At 42.5% G+C, this 22149-nt stretch overlaps 2 protein-coding genes across 4 annotated transcripts; both read left to right on the plus strand.

Moving 5' to 3' along the window:
* Positions 1–6: 6 nt before the first annotated feature.
* L3HYPDH (trans-L-3-hydroxyproline dehydratase) lies at positions 7–17665 on the plus strand. 3 transcript variants are annotated; one of them, XR_014242978.1, is made up of 6 exons: positions 7–634; positions 3709–3878; positions 6372–6494; positions 6584–6721; positions 9014–9158; positions 11764–11849. XR_014242978.1 is itself a non-coding variant. In XM_082386668.1 (5 exons), the coding sequence occupies exons 1-5, from the start codon at positions 127–129 to the stop codon at positions 11887–11889; spliced, it is 1065 nt and encodes a 354-aa protein (XP_082242794.1). In that variant the 5' UTR covers positions 7–126; the 3' UTR covers positions 11890–17665. The 3 variants fall into 3 exon arrangements, 2 of the variants coding, with proteins under 2 accessions (XP_082242794.1, XP_082242795.1); XM_082386668.1 differs by lacking the exon at positions 9014–9158 and having other exon boundaries at positions 11764–17665; XM_082386669.1 differs by lacking the exons at positions 9014–9158; positions 11764–11849 and adding an exon at positions 11099–11133.
* Positions 17666–17899: 234 nt separating this feature from the next.
* GPR135 (G protein-coupled receptor 135) lies at positions 17900–20212 on the plus strand. The gene has a single exon (XM_082386605.1). It carries the CDS (start codon positions 18125–18127, stop codon positions 19595–19597), a length of 1473 nt encoding a protein of 490 aa, XP_082242731.1. The 5' UTR covers positions 17900–18124; the 3' UTR covers positions 19598–20212.
* The last annotated feature ends 1937 nt before the right edge of the window (positions 20213–22149 follow it).

Below are 22149 nucleotides of genomic sequence, written 5' to 3' on the forward strand. Positions count from 1 at the left end.
CGGCTCGAAGGCCCCGCCCTTGAGGTGGCGCTGCGGCCTGGCCCTCTGGCGCGGAGGAGGCGGGTGGACAGGCGGCTGGAAGCGCTAGCGGCCGTGCGGTGGTCGATTCCCATCTGGACGCAGACGATGGCGAGCCCGCCGGCTGTGCCCCAGCTGCCTCCGCACGACCCGAGGACGCCGGCTCTGTCGGTGGTGGACATGCACACGGGCGGCGAGCCCCTGCGCATCGTGCTGGCGGGGTGTCCGGAGGTGGTCGGCCCCACGCTGCTGGCCAAGCGGCGCTACATGCGCCAGCACCTCGACCACGTGCGGCGACGGCTCATGTTCGAGCCCCGGGGGCACCGGGACATGTACGGGGCTGTGCTGGTGCCGAGCGAGCTGCCTGACGCGCACCTGGGCGTCCTGTTCCTGCACAACGAGGGCTACAGTTCCATGTGCGGCCACGCGGTGCTGGCTCTGGGCCGGTTCGCGCTCGACTTCGGGCTGGTGCCAGCGCCCCCCGCCGGCGCCCGCGAGGCCCTGGTCAACATCCACTGCCCGTGCGGGCTGGTGGCCGCCTTCGTGGAGTGCGAGGGCGGCCGCAGTGGCGGCCCGGTGCGCTTCCACAGCGTCCCGGCCTTCGCGCTGGCCACAGGTAACCGGCGGGACCCTTCCGGCCCTGCAGCCCAGGACCCAACTAATTACACTGTCCCTCTGGGCTGGAACCCACGCAGCGCAACTAACCCACCCCACAAAGCCTTTACAATCAGTAAAAACGTAATTCTAAATAACTGCAAGTGTGTGTCAGCACCTTGCCCTTGCGAATTTGTTCAGTGTATGCAATTTGATTACCCCGCAGATCTATCTGTTTGTGGTTTGGGGAGAGTCTTGAGGGGTACAGAATTCCGTGTTTCCCTTACTCAGCGCCTCGTTCTCCACTCGTCAGGCATTCCTAGAGATTTCACAGTTGGATAAGGCAAGGTCCACTAGGGTCAAGGAAAGTGCAAAGAACCGGAGCTCCAGGCTGGCTCAGAATATGATTGCTGGACACATTATTAGTAAACACGTTACTAAAAGTCATCTGTAAAAATTGCCTTCCCCACTTCTTGGGGGAAGAATTAAATATTTTCGAGAAGATACAGATGTTACTGGTCTAATTCTTTAAGAACAGGTACAGACATTGCCTGGGTCCAAATCCTGACACCCCCTTACAGCTATGGAAACTTAGTCAAACTACTGACGCCCTCCGTGTCCATTGTATCTTAATTTGTTATCTCATTGAGGTTTTTCTTGAGGATTTAATGAGAGTATGCAAGGTATTAGAGTTAAAAAAAAAATCTTCCTAGATATAGAAAGACTGCAGAATATATAGGGTTGCTAGTTATAGTTCTCTAGGTGTGCAGAGCCTTTAAAAAGCTTTGGTGGGTTCTCTAGTACAGAGCCTGTATGTCATGTAAAACAGAGTGTCTGTAACTATTCATCCTTGCAAAGAGGGAGATTGCTACAAATTCTATCAGCGGAGGCTGAATTCTATCAGGATGCTTTAGTAGTCTGACTGGAAGTGAGCTGGGAGCTAATTTAGTCAATCCAACAATAGGGTTAATCACTCCTTTTCTTCAAAGTCTTCAAGCCGTGCAAATCATTCTGTTAATTTGATCTTGATCCTCCTCGTGGATTTGGGTTCCAGTTTAGCCTGATTATAAATGTTATGAATGATGCAGTAATAGCCCAGGTGTTTAAGAGTCTTAGAATACCTCAGGCAGCTGAAACACACAAGTTGATAAAGAATGCCACTGGGCAGACTGATGCCACTTTCCCAGAAAGAATGGTGTCACGTCCGGATTGGAAGGGAACTTGAGGGAGACAGGAATTTATGTTAGGATTGCATCTTTAAAAACCTCAGCAGTTAACTAGCTTGGCTACCTGATTTCCCGTTAGGCCACCCCAGCAGCAGATTAGAAGCACTCTAGATTTTGTGGGAAATGACAGCTGGCAGCAGGATCACCAACTACGTACATCATGGTTTGGGGTTGGTTAGGGCAGGGGCAGCCACAGGATGAGCCACAACTACTGTGTAGGACGAGCACAGTAGTTCCTGAAAACATCACTGTGTGACCATAATATAATCAGTGGGCATTAATGGTCACTTTGAGCCATTAAGAAAACGAAATCCTTAAATTCTCTACTTTGAAAATTGCATAAAAGGCAGATGGATAGTGTCCAAGATCACGGCTCTGCCCCTCCCCATCTCTGTGACCTTGTGGAAGGGATTCCATGCCTCAATGTCATCTATAAAATGAGGATGACAACAGTCCCTACCTCAGGATTGCTGAGTTCACCTCCACTCCACCCAGCTAAAATGAAGACTGTTTAGTTTTATTCACTGTATTTAAGTGCTGGAACAGTACACAGTCAATGAATATTTGTTGTGTAAATAAATGAAATTCAGAGAAGAATATGCTGATTGGCAGATGTAAATATCTGTCCTCTTAAGAGCCCTATTCCAGTTGGAAGTTAAACTTTTGGCTTTAATGTTAACATTTATTGTATTCCTAATCTGTGCCCACCGTTCCCCACACATTACCACATGGAATTCTCAAAACAATCCCTTTAGGAGGGAAACAGCAATTCCATTTTACGCATGAGGACTTCAAAGCCACACTTAGCTTTCCCCATTCTGGCAGTCCCACATTTCCATCTATTTCCTGAGTCTCCTTTCATTAAACCTGCTTTTCATGTTGCATCAGCATCAAGATAAAGACATTTTTGATTCACTTTTGCTCTTAAGTTGCACAGGTATGTTTTATTCTTTTGATTATAAACTTGCTCTGTTTTGACACATCATGTGTTAAAAGGGTCCTGTGGTTCTACTCTAACTGGTAGCCCCCTGGTATCTTTGTATGACTCAGTGTGCAAACTCAGGAATACAAGAACTATTTTATTTTTCACAACTTAATTTCTGAATTTGAGACCCCTCTCTGCCCTGTTGGTTGACTTAGCCTCATCCTTCCACGGGCTGGCCCCTTTTCTGATATCTGCATGAGAGGCACCTACATTTTCCTTCATAGTTTTCACACATTCATGTCCCAGAATTTCCTCTCTCTCTGCCTCTATGATGTTTTCTAGAAAAGGTCTTCAGAATAGTTAACAAAATATGTATGTATGATTTAGGAAAAACATGGCATTCATGTTCTAAATTATTTATTTATTTATTTATTTATTTTTGGCTGCATTGGGTCTTTGTTGCTGCGCGCAGGCTTTCTCTAGTTGCGGCAAGCAGGGGCTACTCTTCGTTTTGGTGCGCAGGCTTCTCATTGCGGTGGCTTCTCTTGTTACGGAGCACGGGCTCTAGGTGAGCAGGCTCAGTAGTTGTGGCGCACGGGCTTAGTTGCTCCGTGGCATGTGGGATCTTCCCGGACTGGGGCACGAACCCATGTCCCCTGCCTTGGCAGGCAGATTCTTAACCTCTGTGCCACCAGGGAAGTCCCCATGTTCTAAAACTTATGCAAACCTCATTAACTTAAAAATAGAAAGATGTACTGAGGTAAAGGTCTATTATTAATTACGTGATGCATACTCATTTTGAAAATGGATTTTTGCTCCATTCCTTTTTATGATAGGAAAAAATACCCCCATCCCAAACCCCAGAAATACACATATATTTAAAATGCTGTGAATTTTATTGCTGAAATACTAAAACAAACTTATTTTCAAACATATCTTTTTTAGATCTCCTAGTGGATGTTCCCGGTCATGGAGAGGTGATGGTGGACATTGCATATGGTGGCGCGTTTTATGCGTTTGTTAGTGCTGAAAAGTTAGGACTTGATGTTTGTTCCACAAAGACAAGGGACCTCATGGATGCAGCAAGTGCAGTGACAGAAGCAGTGAAAGCTCAGGTCAGTACAGATGCTGCTATCATAGCAGATACCCTCCTCTGTGACATGGAGGGAATATAAATGACATGTCTATACAGAAAATTAAATATCTCTGAGTTCAAATTATCAGTAGTACTAAGAATAGGGTACTGGTTATAATCTTAGACTCTAGAGCAAGACTACCTGAGAGTTGTAGTTTTGCTACTTGTAGCTTTTATAACCTTGAACAAGTTACATAACTTCCATGTGCCTCAGTTTTCCTAGCTGTAAATGGAAATTATGAAATACCTGCTTCATAGGGAGTTGTAAGCATAAGTCAATATGTGTAAAGGACTTAGAATAGTGCCTAGCCATAGTAAATGTTCAATAAATGATAACTATTATTAACTTTAATAATACATAATAATAATATAATTTGTGGTTACTTAAACATAGAAAATGTATTATATAATATTCCACTAATTTGAAATGCTTTGATGTATGTGGTCATTCTGCAAAACTTGAAAATAATGAATGTAAAATATAGCTTACAAAATAGATTTCATTAAATCTGATCAGACTTTCTCTTATTTCACAGAGAACATTAATTCCTAGTTAGTGAATTTTTCCTATATTGCTAAGAAGTTACTTAAATAAACCGTCAAGTAACTCTAGTTTGGCTTGGGAAAACTATTGTTATAAAATCAGTTTAGATAATAAATAATTCCAGAATATTGTTTCCTTTCTAACACAAGTGTGCCTTTTTACCTAATTGGGACCTATATATAAAACTCAATTTTATCTAATTGGGATCTATATATAAAACTCATATACATATTTAAATGTTTTAGCGTATGAGAATTTATCATTCTAAGTAAAAAATAACTGAGGAAAGATAGAATCTAATATAATTCTAATTATTCATGGGCCTATTTAACATATCTGAGGCTTTATTTTAACATGATAACTTATAACTTTATAACTTAAATAACAAAATGAATATATACCATATCCCTGTTCTAAATTATCATTTTTCCAGGACTATCAATACCAATAGGTAGAATTATTTTATCATAGTAACTTCTGAAACTCTGAATTTATATCCATTTTCTGTTCTAGTAAGCAGACAGCTAATAGTTTGAGTTAACAATTTGACACAAAATAATTTGACCTTATTTTTAATAAAATCAAGAGAAAAAGGCATTGTTTTCTTAATAAAAGGAGTAATTTTGAAGTTCTCAAAGCTAGAACTTCTCACCAAGGTGGCAAGGGGTGGACTTTGAGGGAGGAAAGATTCTGAAAAAAATATGAGTAGTTCTGTCAGTGATGAAGCAGGCAGTAGGACTACTTTGTGAATTGCTGATTATTCATACTGCAAATGCAGATTTAGGCAAAGACCATTTGCCGGGGGGAGGGAGCTAAAGTAAATATAAAATAAATTCATCTTTGTCCTTTTAGCAAACATTTACCAAGGGCTTATTGTATGCTGGACACCATGCTAGATGCTGGAGACCCAGAGGAAGAACCCCACGACCTTCAAGGAGCTCAGTCTAGTGGGGGAAGCATCCCTGTGGGCAGTGTGATGTACTGGTGCTATTGTGGAGGTGGGGCATAGGGGCTTTAAGAGGTCAGAGAACAAAGATGCAATATATGAGCCTCTTTAACTGGGTTATAGATGGACTCTTTGGATTTTAAGAATCCAAATCTCTTCAGCTGCTTTAAATGACAGGTAAGTGGTAGTGGAAGATACTAACTGTAAGGGTACAATGGAAGTAAGGTTATAGTAATCTCAGCCAAGCTACCAGGCATTACAGGAATCCAGAAGTTAAACAACCAGACCTCCCAAGTCCAGGAAGCATTGCACATTTGGACCTGACCAAGCTTTACCACTGACGTGACCTAGCTACCCTGCCAGTGCCTGCTTCTCTCTGTGTGTACCTGCTGCTTTTTATGATACTGACCTCATCCTTTATGTCTTTTTTTACCCATCCAATTGTTTCTCTTACCTAATAGCTTCTGCATCCTTATACTTTTTGCTTGCTCATGGCCTCTGACAGTTCTTGTATCTATCAGTGGTATTAATTTCAGCTCTAGATACTCATTGCTTGATTTTTCTACATTATCCCCTTCAAGTTCCTGAGGGTGAGAGTAGGATTGCCTTAGCTCCTCCTGCTTGAGCAGCCATGGCTGGCCTGTGAATTGACCACCCTGGGGTCAATGCTGGGGTCAGTGCTTCAAAGAGTATGTGTTTTGGGAGGTATGTGTATAAAATAGGACTGTTCCTTTAGTAGAGGCTATGTGCAGGCCGACTTCCTTAGAAAGGGCTCAAAGTATAAGAATCATAACTTCCAACAAAACTATCTTTATTCATCTAGAGAAAGATAGAATTTCTAGTATTTAGTGCTGTGACCCAAAAAATGTTTTTTAAATGATAAAGATGGAAAAATTATGTCTAAGAGTACCCCATATATGTTATTTAAAAGATAAGTTTGAATGAAAATATTTATGTGTGGTTGATAATTATTTTATTTACAGTTTAAAATTAATCATCCTGACAGCGAAGACCTTGCCTGTCTATATGGAACTATATTAACAGATGGAAAAGACGCTTATAGTGAGGAACCAACCACCAACATCTGTGTGTTTGCAGATGAACAGGTATTAAAACTGGGATTTTTAGGCGCACAGCCAGGTAATATGGAACTAGAACACTGTGAGCACTCTCATCTTCATTTATTCTGCAACAGGTTGACAGAAGTCCTACCGGCTCAGGAGTGACAGCCCGAATTGCCTTACAGTATCACAAAGGGCTTCTAGAACTGAACCAGACCAGAGCCTTTAAAAGCAGTGCAACTGGCTCAGCATTCACAGGGAAGGCTGTGAGGGTGAGTGGCACCCTTAGCTTCTCATTTGTAAGCATGTTACTTTTGAGACTGTGGAGACCTAAATTGGGTGTTAGATAAGTTCCTTCACTTAGCTCTTAGAAGAGAATTTTAAGACAGGCCTTAAAAAACTTCTGTTCAGCTAGGATATTGGTTTTCAAAGTGTGGAAAGGACCTTGGGGTCCTATCCATGGGTCCACAAAGTCAAAGTTATATTCATAATAATACTGAGATGTTGCTTCCTTTTCACTTTCATTCTCTCACAAATGTACAGTGGAGTTCTCCAGGAGCTACATGATGGGTGATATCCCAACTGATTGAATTCAGAAACAAATACGAGAATCTAGCTGCCTTTTGTTAAGCCAGACATTAAAGAGATTTGCAAAAATGTAAAAAATGCCATATTTCTCATTAATTTTTTTTTGTTTTGGCAGATACAGTTATTTTCACAAAAATTTGTTGTTTATGACAAAATGTAATCGGTTTATTATTTTTAAATGCATTAATGAACAAATTTTTTTTTTGAATTTTAGAATTTTATTTACTTTTTAAAAAAATTTTTATTTATTTATTTATTTATTTATGGCTGTGTTGGGTCTTCATTTCTGTGCGAGGGCTTTCTTCTAGTTGTGGCAAGCGGGGGCCACTCTTCATCGTGGTGCGCGGGCCTCTCACTATCGCGGCCTCTCTTGTTGCGGAGCACAGGCTCCAGACGCGCAGGCTCAGTAATTGTGGCTCACGGGCCCAGTTGCTCCGCGGCATGTGGGATCTTCCCAGACCAGGGCTCGAACCCGTGTGCCCTGCATTGGCAGGCAGATTCTCAACCACTGCGCCACCAGGGAAGCCCTATTTACTATTTTTATACAGCAGGTGCTTAACAAATATCTTTAATTCCCAATATAGCAAATATTAATTGATATAACTGAAATAAACAAAAACTCTTTGAGGTCCTAAAATCTTTTTAAATTGAAGTATAGTTGATTTACAATATTGTGTTAGTTTCAGGTATACAACATAGTGATTCAATATTTTTGCAGATTATATTCCATGGTAGGTTATTATGAGATGTTGGGTATAATTCCCTGTGCTATACAGTATATCCTTGTTGCTTATCTATTTTATAGGTAGTAGTTTGTATCTGTTAATCCATACCCCTAATTTGTCCCTACCCTCTTTCCTTTCCCCTTGGTAAGCACAAGTTTGTTTTCTATATCTGTGAGTATGTTTCTGTTTCGCATATACATTTATTTGTATTATTTTTTAGATTCTACAAATAAGTGATATCATATAGTATTTGTGTTTCTCTGTCTGACTTTCACTAAGCACAATATTCTCTCCATCCACGTTAATAATAATAATGGCATCCATAATAATGGCATTATTTCACTGTTTTTTATGGCTGAATAATATTCCATTGTGTGTGTGTGTGTACCACATATTTTTAATCCAGTCATCTGTTGATGGACACTTGGGTTGCTTTCCCATCTTGGCTCTTGTAAAAATAGTGCTGCTATGAACATTGGGGTGCATGCATGTTTTTGCATTAGTGTTTTCATTTTTTCCAGATATATACCCAGAAGTAGAATTGCTGGATCATACGGTAGTTCTATTTTTAATTTTTTGAGGAACCTCCATATCGTCTTCCATAGTGTCTGCACCAATTTACATACCTACCAACAGTATAAGAGGATTCCCTTTTCTCCACATCCTCACCAACATTTGTTATTTGTAGACTTTTTGATGATAGCCATTTTGATTGGTGTGAGGTGGTACCTCATTGTGGTTTAGATTTGCATTTCTCTAACAATTTCATGTGCCTGTTAGCCATTTGTATGTCTTCTTTGGAAAAATGTCTATTCAAGTCTTCTGCCCATTTTTTTTTAAAGATTTTTTGATGTGGATCATTTTTTAAGTCTTTATTGAGTTTGTTACAATATTGCTTCTGTTTTATGTTTTGGTTTTTTGGCCCTGAGGCATGTGGGATCTTAGCTCCCCAACCAGGGATCAAACCCACACCCCCTGCATTGGAAAGCAAAGTCTTAACCACTGGATGACCAGGGAAGTCCCTTCTGCCCATTTTTTGATTGGATTGTTTGGTTTTCTTGATATTGAATTATATGAGCTATTTGTACATTTTGGAAATTAAGCCCTTGTTGGTCACATCATTTGCAAGTATTTTCTCCCATTCCATAGGTTGTCTATTTGTTTTATTGACGGTTTCCTTTGCTGTGCAAAAGCCTTTAAGTTTAATTAGGCCCCATTTGTTTATTTTTGCTTTTATTTCTTTTGCCTTAGGAGACAGATCCAAGAAAATATTGCTACTACTTATGTCAAAGAGTGCCTATGTTCTCTTCTTCCAGATTTCACAGCACTACTTATTGAAGAGACTGTCTTTTCTCCATTATATATTCTTGCCTCCTTTGTCGTGTATTGACTATAGGTGCGTGGCTTTGTTTCTGGGCTCTCTATTCTGTTCCATTGATTTATTTGTCTGTTTTTGTGCCAATACCATGCTGTTTTGATTACTATAGCTTTGTAGTATAGTCCAAAGTCTGGGAGGGTTATACCTCCAGCTTCATTCTTTTTTCTCAGGATTGCTTTGGCAATTTGGGGGCCTTTATGGTTCCATATATATTTTAGGATTCTTTGTTCTGGTTCTGTGAAAAATGGCCTGGGTATTTTGATAGAGGTTGCATTAAATCTGTAGATTGCTTTGGGTAGTGTGGCCATTTTAATAATATTATTTCTTCCAATCCAAGAGCATGGAATATCTTTTCATTTGTTTAAATCATCTTCAGTTTCCTTCATCAGTGTTTTATAGTTTTTAGCATATAGGTCTTTCACCTCCTTGGTTAAGTTTATTCCTAGGTATTATTTTTTTGACCTGATTTTGAATGGGATTGTTTTTTACTTTCTGATATTTCATTATTGGTGTATAGAAGCGTGACCAATTTTTGTATATTAATCTTGTATCCTGCAACCTTGGTGAATTTATTTATTAGTTCTGATAGTTTTAGAGTGGAGACTTTAGGGTTCACTATATAGAGTATCATGTCATCTGCAAATAGTGACAGTTTTACCTCTTCCTTTCCAATATGGATAACTTTTATTTCTTTTTCTTGTCTGATTGCTATGGCTAGGATTTCCAATACTAGGTTAAATAGAAGTGGTGAAAGTGGGCATCCTTGTCTAGTTCCTGAATTTAGTGGGAAGGCTTTCAGCTTTTCACCATTGAGTATTATACTAGCTGTGGGTTTGTCATAAATGGCCCTTATTATGTTGAGATATGTTCTCGCTATACCCACTTTGATGAGAGTTTTTAGTCATGAATGGATGTTGAATTTTGTTGAATGCTTTTTCTGCATCTGTTGAGATGATTATGTGGTTTTTGTCTTTCCTTTTGTTAATGTAGTATATCACATTGATCAATTTGTATATGTTGAACCATCCTTGTGACCCTGGTATAAATCCAGCTTGATCATGGTGTATGATCCTTTTAATGTATTCTTGGATTTGGTTTGGTAATATTTTGTTGAGGATTTTTGCATCTATATTCATCAAAGATATTGGCCTGTAATTTTCTTTTTTAAGTGTCTTTGTCTGGTTTTGCTATCAGGGTAATGGTGGGTGAGGTCCTCAAATCTTAGGGTATAAAGGGATCCTGAGACCAAAATGTTTGAGAACCATTAAATTAGGGTTTGGATTTTTTTTGTTTTTATTCTATAGGAATGTTCCATTTTATATAATAAGATGTGAAAGTCCTGAAAAGTTGTGGAAAGTATTATTTTTGTAACAGAATCAAATTATAAGTGAGCTAACAGCTAATTAATGAATTTACTCATAGTAGTAAGTAAAATCTACTGTAGTATGATTAAATTGCATCTAATAAATGAATCTACTCACAAAGAGTCCTTTAATATAGCAGATAACTTATCCTAATAAAGACTTTTATATCCTAATGTAGCTGTTTTTAAAGTTTGTTCTTTTCTGAATATGGAATTTGCTTTAAGTTAGGGATTCGTGTATAATACACTGATCTTATGGGATACCAAACCATTTATGTTATATGCAAAAACTTGTAATACGTTATCTTCAAGTCTGAGACTCAAGACAAAATAATAATCGACAACATTTATTGGGTGCTTCACTATGTGTCAATTTCCAAGCTAAGCGCTTCACATATACCATCTCTTTTAATTCTCCCAAGAATCCTCTGAGGTCAGTAATGTTATCATCCTTTTTTCACAAGTGATAAAATGGAGAATTAGAGTTTAGATAACTTGCCAGAGGTCAAACAGACAGGTAACAGAGCCAGGCTATGCATGTGGGTCCCTCTGAGCAGAGCCTGTACTGTTAACCACCATATTTTCTTGCTCTTAGGCAAACGTTTGATGCAGATGGGCAGTTTCACCCACGTGAGAGTGAAGTCAACTCTCAACCACCCACTAATGATGACTCCCAAAGCTTCATCCCTATCATGCTTACCTGTGCCTCTCTCCTGAGTCTGACACTGTCCACTAAACTCATCTCAAGATGATTGTCCCAGAGATATCTCAAACTCAACTTGTTTACAAGTTCTTCCTTCCTAAGTGTGTTCTTCCTGTCTCATTCCCCATCTCAGTTAATGGTGGCGCCAGCTTCACTACCAAGCTAGAAACTATGATCATATTTAACTCATCTCTATTCCTCACCTCCTACGTACATCAGTCCCCAGGTCTATCAATTCTGCCTCCAAAGTATCTCTATATTTTGTTCTCCATTCTCTGAAAACTGCCCTCCTGTCTCTAGATTTAATTGATGAATTAAGGTTACCTCTTAACAGATTGCTGGGTTTCTAGTCTCTCTCCTCTCCAATTTGTTCCCCACTTTACAGCTAAACTAAATCAAAAACACAAATCCAGTCACTTACCTTAAAAACCTCCCATTGCCTATATGATTAGCTCTTGGGTTCTCTTTAAAATGATAAAAATTGAGAATACAACTTTTAGGCTAGATAAACTATGAGGGCAGTATCTTGATATTCTCCTTTCACCTTCTTTTTTCAGGAAGTAAAATGTGGTGATTTTAAAGCTGTTATAGTGGAAGTATCTGGACAAGCCCATTACACAGGTACAGCAAGCTTTATAGTAGAAGATGATGACCCACTGAGGGATGGATTTCTTCTCAAATGACTTATATGACTTTTAAGGGCTTTCTTTAAATTGTTATCATAAGTAATTTTTCTCTGAATTACGTGGAAAACTGTATCCAAATTGTACATGTAAGCCAACTAACATTCTTCTTAAAATAATACACTGTGGTTAAATATAAAGTCATTATTCCTCATATTTATACATGTGTATTGGTATAAATATTGCTTATAGAATACAAAATGCAGAATACTTTTCTAATTATTAACATATCAGGTAAAATTAAAACCTTAGTTCTTGTTACTTTTAAATATTCCTCTGTGGTAATTACTATAATATTCTGTTTTAAATGCTCTTTGAATAATAGCTTCAATTGTAGCCCTCACAGCAATGAGTCTTACAAGTTCATTATTTTTGTCTTCCAGTTTTTGAGTAAAATAATGCCCTCTCTCTAAGCAGCATGCAAGGGAGACAGCTTATTATAAAGTCCTCAACACTTAGCAGTCATAAACTGGGAAGGAATGGGGTGGTCAGCTTCTTTGGGTGAGAGTTGTTATAGCTGCTGCAGGGATGTCCTCTGTGCTGCAGAGCCCAGCTCCTATACCCGTAAACTCGTGAGAGATGATCAAGAAGCAGGCTTTTGATATATCTTTAAGGCTCTTATAAAAGGGGTTGTTTATTGCATTACTGAAGTATAGGTCCACAGTAGGAGTCAATCAATAAATCCCTACAGCGGGGCAAGTCTCATCCTCTGCCAACTACATGCCAGGTAATTTAAAACATGAAGGAAATGTTAACTATTGGCATTCTTGCTAGTTAATTGTGAACCTGTTAAAAAATAAAATTTGATCATTATCAGTCATTATAAAATGAAGTATTAAAAATTATTCACCATGTGATTTTCTCAATATTCAGTAGACTTTTTTTTCTGGTGGGTGGGGGGTATTTTCTCAGTTTATTTTAGATTCATTGTTTTGACCTTAATTTGTGCTCTGAACTCTGTCAGCCTTGAATCAGTAGACTCTTTTTTGAGGTAAGTAATAGTATTTCTTTTTTTGAGCATACAATGAAGTAATTAATTCATTTCAACTGGCTGTGTCATCCAGCAAGTCTGTGTAGACCCAGTTATTAGGTCTCTGATTGAATTACCTGACCAAAAGGAAGGCTATAAAGTTAATGTTCTTGATTTCCCTATTAAATACACAAAAACTACTGTTTTCCATTCATTATCTCTTAAAATCTGTGGTAAAAAATTCACTTACTTCCAAAAAATAACACTAAATATTACCAAGAAATTTTCTACAGATCAGGGAGATTTGCTGTACTTTATTTTAATAGAAATAGAACCACTATTTGCTCTCTAAATTTCACAAGTCACATTAATTTGAAGAAAAAAAGACACATACATTGTTTAGAAGTTTATAGCATTTTGTAATGTGCACACACATCTCCCCTGATCTAACAAGGTACACTGTGAAATTTATTATTCTATGGCTACCGTGGGTGGGGAGTATTTTATCACTGACTTTCTTTAGAATTGTTAGCACGTGGTGATAACAAAAATGCGGACTGACATTTAGTCAGTTTTATTATTGTTTCAAAATTCTCTACAGACAGTGCACCCCCTGATCAACTGCACCCAGGCCGCCACTCCCTCCGCCCACCCATGGTATGCCACTGCTTTTATCTCATTCATGAATTTGAGAGAAATGCAAGCCAGAAATGTCAACTAACTCCCTCAGGTCACATTTAAGGCTGTCAGTCTAGGGCTTCTGACCCCAAGTCCAGTATTTTCCTGCTACACTTCCTCTGCCTCTAAGACAGGACAGCCAGAACTTGTTCTATGATAATACTTTAACAAAAATGTATGTTTCTTGAACATTGAAAAATAAATACTACCTAAATCTTCCTAAATTCTAATCCAAACCAGAGCCAAACCCTTGCAATAATATTCATTCCTTCTGTATTTCACCATGTCTCCTGCAGAGTCAAAACCACTAGGGAAATCAACTGCTGTTCCTCTCACCTCCAAGTGTCTAATCAGTCACAAAGCCCTGTTGATTCTACCTTCTGAATACTGCTCACATCTATCCCTTCCCGTCCTTGCTAAGGGTCTTGTCTCATCACTAACCTCTTGCAAACAACCTCCTTCCCCTCACTGGTTCCTTCCTCTAAGGTCTTATCGAGTGTCATCATAAACAAAATGAAACAACCACCCCTTGTCCACCTTCCCTCTTCAGCCTGCTGTCTGTCACCCCTATTTCCTTCCCTTTGCAGTCAAGCTCCTAGATTCCTTACTCTCTTCTCATTGGGTACATTTTCTCATCTTCCATTTGCTACTCAACTATTGCAATCTGCTTTCGACCTCATTACTCATTGGAAACTATGCTTGATCTAACAGCCAGATTTAATGGTCACCCAGGGGTTTATTCAATCCATGGTGGATGCTGCTTCTTGCTTCTTGCAGGCAAGTGTGGTACATTTTAGAGCAACCTCTACTCCCTTGGTGCAGAGCTCGGACACAGAGCCATCCACTGAGGTTCTCAAGACCATAGGTTAGTACTCAGGCCCCATTAGTACCCATCGGGTGCTGCAGTTGTGTGGGCCCAGGTCCATCTCCTCTTCACCATGCACTTGCAAATCCTTTTTGCTCCAGATCCTCTAGACTCCGTAAGAGTTGGGGCACCCTCCTCTTGGTCCCTCAAATTCCACAATTTCCATACCATCCGTCCTTAGGACAATGCCTCTCATACTTCAATGTAGGTGTGGATTACCCAGGGATCTTAGAATGCAGATTCTCATTTCCTAGGCGTGGGGTGGGGCATTTCTGACAAGCTCCCAGCTGATGCTGATGCTGCTGGTAGGAGGACTGCAGTTTTAACCAATCGATTTTAATTCCGTATTTGGGCCCAGGCTTTACAGATGAGCTTCCCCTACCTGGAAACTTCTCCTCTTAGCTCTGAAATACATAAGAAGCCTGCTACCTCCCTACCTGGAGGTAAAGAATAGAGCTGACCTCATCATCACAGCAACTTTTCTGAGAAGAGGCTGAGAAACTTACATTCTCCTCTTTTCTGAAAAGCAAAAGTAAAACAAAGCACCCCGAGACACAAGACGGCTGATTTCTCAGTTGGCCAAATATGCCTCATTAAATACATCACTCACCTGCTTAGCTTTTCTCCCTTTACCTGCTTCTTAATTTTTCCTACTCCCTAGCATTCCACCCATGGTTCCTTTCTCTCTTCACTCAATACTCTGTTCCTAAGTCATCATATTCATGCCCGCGTTTTTCTCTCTTGTAGAGAGGCTGACATCTCCCAAGTCTCTAAATCCTAAGCTCCAGAGCCATACTGCAGATTCACTACTTGGTGGACAAACCAGATTCATCTGCCCCTAGAATGTGCCCCTCCTCCCGTATTCCCTAACTTGATCAATGGTACCACAGTCCATCGAGCCAGGAACTTGGGATCTATCCATGGCTCCTTTTTCATGCCCTTTTGTCCTGCCTGTTGATGCTCTGAGGTGGATGTCTGTGGATTTGGCCGGCATCATCCCTTTCCCCTTCTTTTATCAACAAAACTCTCCTTTTCCTTTGGGAAACCATCCATCCCCTGCACATAGCGTTGATGGGGCTGCCAGACAAGGGGTACTCCAATCAGACTCTCTCCTCTAAGACCTGGGATCTTGAGAGAAATGACATAAGGTCTGAAAAATGGTTGAAGCAGACTTATTCCTATAGAGCCCTAAAGAGATCACCTTCAGTTCCTTTCTGCTATCTCTACCTGTAGAGCTGCCCTGACTTCTCTTGTTCTTGGGGTTGGCTGTTAGACTATCCTTTTGAACTCCCCCTATCCTTCCAGTAAATTCTGCTTTTGCTTAAATGAGACAGTGCCCTCAATGTACTGTTTATATCCAAAGTCTCTAATCCATATACTGCCTCCTTCTTCACTGTATGTAAATGCCTTAGTTCAGACTCTTTCATTTCTGCCCTGGGCTATTACAATGCCTTTTTTTTTTTTTTCCAAATCAATTTATTCATTTATTTTTATTCATCTATTTTTGGCTGTGTTGGGTCTTCACCGCTGCACGTGGGCTTTCTTTAACTGCGAGGAGGGGGGCCACTCTTCATTGTGGTGCGCAGGCTTCTCATTGCGGTGGCTTCTCGTTGCAGAGCACGGCCTCTAGGTGCACGGGCCTCAGCAGTTGTGACACGTGGGCTCAGCAGCTGTGGCTCGCGGGCTCCAGAGCACAGGCTCAGTAGTTGTGGTACACGGGCTTAGTTGCTCCACAGCATGTGGGATCCTCCCGGACGAGGGCTCGAACCCGTGTCCCCTGCATTGGCAGGCGGACTCCCAACCACTGCGCCACCAGGGAAGTCCCACAATGCCTTTTCTTAACTGGTCTCCCAGTTGCCAGATTCTCTTCCTACAGTCCTTATATTTTTAAACAACATTTATGACATTGTAATATATTTGTGTTTGCCTCAAACTGTAAGGTCTTTGGGCTAGGATCCTTATTTGTTGTTTCTGAAAACCTAAATAAACTAATCTGTTATATATTTTTGGCTTAGTTCAGTGGTTTTCAGCTGAGGTTGGCTCCCCTCTCCCCCTGAATATTTGGCAATGTCTGAAGACATTTTTTAGTTGTCACTACTGCCATCTCGTGGGTAGAGGCTAGGGTTACTGTTAAACATCCTACAGTGCCTAGGATAGCCTCCACAACAAAGAATTATCTGGCTCAAAATGTCAATAATGCTGAGACCAAGAAACCCAGTCTTATGTTACCACCTTAAATGAACTTTACTTATACTGTAAGTTTCCAGTCGGATATTTTTCCTCACTAAAATAAGTGCCCAAAACACTACTATTGTTGATTCTAAGACCTGAAAGTATACTAGTCATTCTTGAGATCAGTGTTTCTCAAACGAGCATCAGAATCACTTGCAGGGCTCGTAGCTGGGCTCCATCCCCAGAGTTTCAGATTCAGTAGATTTGGGGTGCGGCCTGAGAATCTGCATTTCTAACAAGTTCCCAGGTCATGCTCATGCTGCTGGTCCAGGGTCCACACTTTGCAGACCACTGCTTTAGAGAACCTAAGGGTTTATCACACTTTCCCTCATTAGAGGCCATGCCCAGAAACTTGAGATGCAGCTTCCCTGGGCAGGCAGGCCCTTCCTGTTCCTGTATCTTCCCGCCAGATACCTGGAGCTGCATCTGTGGCAACTGCTTGGCTGGCAGCACCTTAAACTCAAAACATACCACATTCCAGAGAACTGATGAAGGCTGCCAGCAGGGCAAGGAACCAGTGACTCTCCCCTCTTCCCTGACACGTGTGAGAGAGTAATGGTCCTGAGGTCCAGGTCCTTGAAAACAAGGTGACATCCTGCCTCCAGGATCCATATCCTAGCTCCTCAAAGCACCTGTATCAGAATCACCTTTGGGGTTTAGATTCATGGGCCCATCCTCAGTACTCCTGGGAGTTAGCCAGCCAATGTGCATTTTAATAAGCTTACTACATCAGTGGTTCTCAAAGTGTGGTCCTTGGACCAGCAATATCATCACCACCCAGCAACTTGTTAGAAATGCAGATTCTCGGACAAGACCCCAGATCTACTGAATCTGAACATCTGGGGTTGGGCCCAGTCAACTGTGTTTTAACAAGCCCTAGGTGATTCTGTTGCATGCTCAAGTTTGAGAACACCTGGTTTAAGTTTTTCTGCTCCCTCAGGTTTAAGATTTCCGAATTTAGATTGTTTTCCACTTCAGGTTCTAGATTCCTTTCCTACCTGTAGATGCCAGAAACACCCACAGGAAGCAAAGCAACCCCCCCGCCTAGTCCCCCCCGCCTCTCTGTAGGACATGTGTATCCAACAAGAGAGCTTGAGAGTGAACCCTTGTTGAATTTGGCCGTCTGTGTGAGGACCAGTCCCGCTTTGTCTGATCTGGCTGGGCAGTGGTCCCTGAGGAGGTCGACCTGGCTGGCACTCTCTGAAGCCCACCTCCCTGGCTGCATAACCTCGGGGAGAGGTGATGTCCTGGACCGGCTCTTCTGAGGGTACTCGGCCGGCGTCCCGCCCCGCGCTCCTGCGTAAACACGCGGTTCCCTTGGCAACGCCTGGAACGCAAGTCAAAGGCTCCGCGGGTCCCGGGCGACGGTCAACCCTGCGGCCGAGCGCAACTCCCGGCAGAGGCCCCTGACCCCAGCCCCAAGCCACCTCGGGCTTGCGGCCGCCTCCCCCGGTGCGGGATGAGCAGACCCGCGGCCGCCGCGGGGCCCCATGGAGAAGCAGCCGCCGCCGCCGGTGCGCCCGCCAGTGAACACAGCCTTGTCGGGCAGCCCACACCCCGGCGCCCCCTCCGCGGCCGGCACGCCTGGCGGGACTTCCTCTGCGGCGGCGGCGGCGGCGGCGGCCGTGCTCTCCTTCAGCACCGCGTCGGCCGCGGCGCTGGGGAACCAGAGCGGCGGGAGCGGGGGCGACAGCACTGGCGCCTCGGCTGGCGGCGGGCGCGGCGCGGCGGGGAGGCCACCGCCGGGCCCCGCGGCGGCGCCGCTGCTATCTCAGGGGACGGCGGTGGCGGCCCAGGCGCTCGTCCTCCTGCTCATCTTCCTGTTGTCTAGCCTGGGCAACTGCGCGGTGATGGGGGTGATCGTGAAGCACCGGCAGCTCCGCACCGTCACCAACGCGTTCCTCCTGTCCCTGTCTCTGTCGGATCTGCTCACGGCGCTGCTCTGCCTGCCAGCCGCCTTCCTGGACCTCTTCACGCCGCCCGAGGGCCCGGCGCCCGCCGCCGCCGCGGGGCCCTGGCGCGGCTTTTGCGCCGCCAGCCGCTTCTTCAGCTTGTGCTTCGGCATCGTGTCCACGCTCAGCGTGGCCCTCATCTCACTGGACCGCTACTGCGCTATCGTGCGGCCGCCGCGGGAGAAGATCGGGCGCCGCCGCGCGCTGCAGCTGCTGGCCGGCGCCTGGCTGGCGGCGCTGGGCTTCTCCTTGCCCTGGGAGCTGCTCCGTGCTACCTGGGAGTCCCCGGCGGCGCAGAGCTTCCACGGCTACCTGTACCGGACGTCCCCGGACCCCACGCAACTGGGCGCGGCCTACAGCGTGGGGTTGGTGGTGGCCTGCTACCTGCTGCCCTTCCTGATCATGTGCTTCTGCCACTACCACGTCTGCAGGACCGTGCGCCTGTCGGACTTGCGCGTGCGGCCCCTGACCACCTACGCGCGCGTGCTGCGCTTCTTCAGCGGCGTGCGCACGGCCACCGCAGTGCTCATCATGCTTGTCTTCGCCATCTGCTGCTGGGGGCCCTACTGCTTCCTGGTGCTGCTGACCGCGGCCCGGCAGGCCCAAGCCACGCAGGCTCCCTCGCTCCTCAACGTGGTGGCCGTCCGGCTGACCTGGGCCAATGGGGTCATCAACCCTGTCATCTATGCCATTCGCAACCCAAACATTTCGATGCTCCTAGGGCGCAACCGGGAAGAGGGCTACCGGACTAGGAATATGGACGTTTTCCTGCCCAAACAGGGCCCAGCTCTGCCGGCTAGAAGCCGCAATCCCCTTCGAAACCGCTATAGCAACCGCCTGGGGGCCTGCAGCAGGATGTCCTCTTCCAACCCGACCAGCGTGGTGGGAGGGGACGTGGCCATGTGGGCTCGCAAAAATCCAGTTGTGCTTTTCGGCCCGGAGGGGCCACCAGATCCTGTGACAGCAGCAGCTAAACAGCCTAAATCCGAAGCCGGGGATACCAGCCTCTAAGAAGGGTTGGGATGCACAGCTTGTGAAGGCAAATTTTCACCCGCTTCGATGAACAATACAGGATTCCGGGGAGAATCGTGTGTTTCATAAAGCCAAACATTTACAAAAGAGACAGAGGGGGAGGCTTACCACTTCCCCCAAACAACATACAAGAAAATGTCCTTTCCTTCAGAAGTGCTGAAAGGAATGTAAAGTGCAAAAATTAAAACGATGTTTAACCACACAACCAAGCATTGTGAACTGTAAGTGCCAAAAATGACAAAAATAAAATTCACAATTACTGAAAAGCTCATATTACAGGAATCACACTGTGACACAAACAAAAAAATTCATTGAATGCAACTGGTTCATATACATAGACTTTCAGGAAAGAATGAAGACCTTAAGAATTGCTCGAAGGCCCCTCTAAATCACCAGCATTCAGCAGAACTTCAGATTTCTAGAACTTGCACCTCTGACACTTGCCTTGGGTGCTTAGGTTAGGAGTCGAAAATTTTTATCCTTACACACTTTGGTGCATTTCCTCCCCACCACCACCCCCATAATCTTTGTGGGAAATTTTAAATTCATATCCCATTTAAAACCATTTTAGGATTTTGAAAAAATGGTTTATTACTAAAAGTGGTTTATTACTATAAAATCCAACCATTTGAGGGGCAAAGAGAAGTATGAACATAAAGAAATGTGGCTATTTTTTAAAGTATTTCAAGATTATACTTAGAAATTAATGTCCCCCATCTAACCCCCAAAATTATCTGCCTTGGAAGCTTTGAGACTTAAACCTTACTCTAACCTGCTCCTTTTGTTTCTAATGATTTAGGGGTGCCGCTCTCAGAAACCTTTCACATTCTTAAAAAATAATTTTCATAGTAGAAAATCTTTGCATTTGAGGTAAATTTGATTTTTGGATGCAGCGAAAAATGTAATTTGAAGTCAAGTTGATTGAATTTTGTGAGTAATGCATATATACATATATGAGAGCTCTAGAAAAGTAATAAGCTTGGCTATCCTAGGTAGCTTTCATCTAACCGAAGGTGATTCCAAAGAGGAATTCAAACAATATTTTGAGAAGTGGATGCGTTCTTGGAATAAGCATAAAGCTCTCCAGGAAAATCATGTTCTTCTGCATTTGGAAGTTTGAGTACATTTGTTTAAAAAAAATAGTTGCTTAATAGACATGACATCTAAAATAATGTGGTCTTTATTTGAGAGGAGAATGGCTGTGGGATTATTATATGTAATAGAGTACTCATAACTTAGGGGTAAAGTCAGAGAGGTACTTTAATCAAGCCGGAAATACCTTGAGAAAGGTGCAAAACAAAGATGCTGTTTAAAAATATTCGAAAGCACAGTTCGGGATTTGTGTGGGTGAAATTTCTCGCATTAAATGCCACTGTACATAGAATCATTTCCTCAGAATTTTACAAGATGTTTTTGTGTTTTCTCCTTCTTTCTTTCCTTTCTTCCATCTTGCCCCTCTTTTCTTCAGTATTTCACAACCTTAATTGAATAAGTACTTTAAACTAGATATGAAACCTCCGCTCTCATATAAAGATTTTAATGTGAAATGGCCACCTTTTTTTCTTGTGAAGTATTTAAAGATCTTCATTAGTATTTAATATTTTGTGTGTGACAGAAGGGTGTATGTCATTATTTTGTAATCAAAGATGGAAATATATGATTCTTTTTTTTTTTTATACTGCAGGTTCTTACTAGTCATCCATTTTATACACATCAGTGTATACATGTCAATCCCAATCTCCCAATTCATCACACCACCGTCCCCACCCCCGCTTTCCCCGCTTTGGTGTCCATACATTTGTTCTCTACATCTGTGTCTCAATTTCTGCCCTGCAAACCAGTCTATGTGTACCATTTTTCTAGGTTCCACATATATGTGTTAATATACGATATTTGTTTTTCTCTTTCTGACTTACTTCACTCTGTATGACAGACTCTAGGTCCATCCACCTCACTACAAATGACCCAGTTTTGTTCCTTTTTATGGCTGAGTAATATTCCATTGTATATATGTACCACTTCTTCTTTATCCATTCGTCTGTCGATGGGCATTTAGGTTGCTTCCATGTCCTGGCTATTGTAAATAGTGCTGCAATGAACATTGGGGTGCATGTGTCTTTTTGAATTATGGTTTTCTCTGGGTATATGCCTAGTAGTGGGATTGCTGGGGCATATGGTAGTTCTATTTTTAGTTTTTAAAGGAACCTCTATACTGTTCTCCATAGTGGCTGTATCAACTTACATTCTCACCAACAGTGCAAGAGGGTTCCCTTTTCTCCACACCCTCTCCAGCATGTGTTGTTTGTAGATTTTCTGATGATGCCCATTCTAACTGGTGTGAGGTGATACCTCATTGTAGTTTTGATTTGCATTTCTCTAATAATTAGTGATGTTGAGCAGCTTTTCATGTGCTTCTTGGCCATCTGTATATATATGATTCTTGTCAGAGCCAAAGATGTTTTAATTTTTTCCCTTTCTCAAGGCATCACACAATCAGAAGTTTATGAATTATCTTTATATATCTTCCTACA

Source organism: Balaenoptera borealis, assembly GCF_965194805.1.
Source record: "Balaenoptera borealis genome assembly, chromosome: 3".
NCBI lineage: Eukaryota > Metazoa > Chordata > Mammalia > Artiodactyla > Balaenopteridae > Balaenoptera > Balaenoptera borealis.

Coding starts and splice junctions, on each gene's coding strand:
- L3HYPDH (XM_082386668.1), top strand. CDS start 127: ATGGCGAGCCCGCCGGCTGTGCCCCAGCTGCCTCCGCACGACCCGAGG. Junction 635..3,708: donor GGCCTTCGCGCTGGCCACAG/GTAACCGGCGGG, acceptor TATCTTTTTTAG/ATCTCCTAGTGGATGTTCCC. Junction 3,879..6,371: donor CAGAAGCAGTGAAAGCTCAG/GTCAGTACAGAT, acceptor TTTTATTTACAG/TTTAAAATTAATCATCCTGA.
- GPR135 (XM_082386605.1), top strand. CDS start 18,125: ATGGAGAAGCAGCCGCCGCCGCCGGTGCGCCCGCCAGTGAACACAGCC.